Source organism: Belonocnema kinseyi, chromosome 6, assembly GCF_010883055.1.
Source record: "Belonocnema kinseyi isolate 2016_QV_RU_SX_M_011 chromosome 6, B_treatae_v1, whole genome shotgun sequence".
NCBI lineage: Eukaryota > Metazoa > Arthropoda > Insecta > Hymenoptera > Cynipidae > Belonocnema > Belonocnema kinseyi.
The window spans coordinates 118,210,868-118,213,532 of NC_046662.1; the positions used below are offsets into that span (position 1 = coordinate 118,210,868).

Consider the following 2,665-nt stretch of genomic DNA (forward strand, 5'->3'; position numbering starts at 1 on the left):
CCCTTATGCGACTACCTTATTCTCTTTCACTAGAATTAAGAATATAATTACTCATTAGAAAATTTATATCGAGAAACTATACACGGAACAAATGTTTCAAGCTTCACCCGCCAAAAAGATTTTGTTCTGCATCTTTCAATTTTATTAACAGTGGCACTCGTGGCACAACGTGTATATCGATCTGACGGTCCCGCCAGAAGACACACGCACCGGCAAGTTGCACCGAGCCTTGAGTCCAAATTTGTCTTCCGCATATCTGCATTGTAGATAGTTTTTGGTGCGTAGTTTTAATATAGCAGGGCCTTACGCTAATCATATTAGGCTAATTATCTATATGCCTATAACCGTGAGATTTCTCTATTATAACTATTTCAAGTTGATAAAAGCTGCGGGAGGTTTGAAGGCGATAATACCATCTTCACTTCATGGCTTGTACGCACAGGTATCCATATAGGATCCCATAAAAGTTTCCATATAGGTTAATATTCTATTTTGTGTTCTAATTTGTCCTAACGATTTTGAAGCCCATATAGGTTATAATCCCATGGGAATCCATATAAGGATTTTCATGAGGAGTTTAAAAGGCTAGAAAGTTGCGTTTTCAATCCCTCCTTGAATTAACCTTACAAAACGTTCTTTTTTAGGCTGGCTTGTGGTATTCGAAACAAAACGTTGATCATTAACCTTCCGGGATCACCAAAAGCAGTAAAAGAATCTCTGGAAGCAATCGCACTTGCTATACCGCATGCGTTAGCTTTAACTTTAGGCGCTAAATCTGAAATCATTGAAGCACATAAAAGAATCCAATGTACTGAGGAATATACTTCTGTGAATGAGAAACATATAACTTTTTTGGTAAGTTAAGAAACTAAAAATTAAATATGACGCTTAAAAACCGAGGAGATGTATCACGAGTTTATTCCTCAAGTGCTGTTAATATAAATTAGTAGTATGTATAGTATAAATACAGAGAAACTTCTATCATTCGAACTTCCGATCATTCGAATTTTCGATAATTCGAAGTTTTTTGTTGGTCCCTGCCAAAACTTCTATCCTTTCAATGTTAAAAATATTTTATAATTAGAATTTCGATCTTTCGAAGTTTTCGTCAATGCGATTAAAATTTGACGTCCCGAGAGAGTTTATAGTTTGGATAATTCGAAGTACAAGAGTTTTCATTTGCGAAACTCAAAGAAGATGCATACCTGAATGTATAGTCATTTAATGCTGACGAATTTGGGTTGTTCTTTAGATGCTTACCTGAAAAGACTCAAGCTTTTAAAAATGAAGATTATCACGGTGAAAGAAGAGTAAGGAACGCATCACTGTAATGGTTGCTGCTAATATATGTGGTACAGAAAAAGAGAAGTTACTAGTTGTGGGAAAAAGTAAAAAAAAACCACGTTGTTTTATTGGAATAAAGTCACTACCAGTAAATTATGAGAAAAACAAAAAATAGTGGAGGACAAGTTCCATATAGGAAAACTGGCTTTAGGGAATGGATACAAAATTTCAACGACAGGAACGAAAAGTCTTGTTGTTTGTAGAGAACTGTCCAGCTCATCCAAAAATATTGATCCGAACTCTAAAAGCTATAAAGGTCGTTCACTTACTATCAAATACAACATCCAAGCTACAGCCGATGAATAAGGGGATTATACAAAAACATTAAGTTCTAGTACCGAAAAAGAGTCGTCAGAAGAATTATCAACGTTTTGAAAAAGAGCAGAGGAAAAGTTAAAATCATTATGCTGGAAGGAATTTTTGAACTGCATGAAACTTGGGTAGATGTAAAAGTTGCAACATTGGCTGATTGCTTCCCGAAATCTGGTTTTGTAAAAACCGAAAAGTCAAACAGAAAGTAAGGTGACCGACGAAACAGATCTTTCTACAGAATGGTCTACTGTACAAAATCAAATCGGCTGCACAGATGTGACTTTCGAAGAGTTCACAAACGTGGATATCAATGTGCTCGTTGCTGGATACCCTAGAGATCTTGGCAACCCTCAAATTGTGAATTCTAAACAACATTAGGAATCAGAAGAAGATGATGACGATTGCGAGATGAGCGATGAAACTGAACCAGTAACAGCCAAGTATGCTGCAGCTGCGCTAAATACTGATCGAAAATTCGTACAAGAACAGAATGATAATTCTGTTCTCACATTAAATGCATTAAATGTACTTGAGGGTTAATGTGAAAGGAGGAGCTTCTGGGTTCAGAAAAGGATAAGAGACTTTTTTGGTTGTTCATAAAAACGCGCGGTTATGACGATAGACGAGTAGACACGTTAATAAGTCTAACTGATATTTATTTTAATCGGTCATATTCAGGGCCACTAAATGATTTTAACAAGGAATAATTTTTTATCTGCACATTTTTTTTAAGTCTTAATATTTTAATTTATTTTATTATTATGTATTATTATGCATTATTATTTATAATTATGATCATTAACTTAAATTATTATCACAAATTTTTTATTTATTAAGATATCGCCTGAAAACTGAATCATTCGGTTATTCGGATTTTTTCCGCGTCCTATGCCACTTCGTATTATAGAAGTTTCACTGCAATATATAAAAGAAAATATATATATATGGAAGCGGGTGCAATTTTTCAGATTAGCACCCGCTCCCGGCGAAATCCTGCGGTTGTCCTTAT

The 2,665-nt window shown here is 35.0% G+C and overlaps 1 protein-coding gene across 3 annotated transcripts in view; it reads left to right on the plus strand.

The window, feature by feature from the left end:
• The window catches only part of LOC117174240 (gephyrin), a 309,691-nt gene that overhangs the window by 128,317 nt on the left and 178,709 nt on the right, over positions 1 to 2,665 (plus strand). For all 3 annotated transcript variants that reach the window (XM_033363135.1, XM_033363137.1, XM_033363138.1), the window contains exon 4: positions 645 to 855. In XM_033363135.1, the coding sequence (XP_033219026.1) occupies positions 645 to 855 (211 nt within the window). The remainder of the gene's footprint in view (positions 1 to 644; positions 856 to 2,665) is intronic.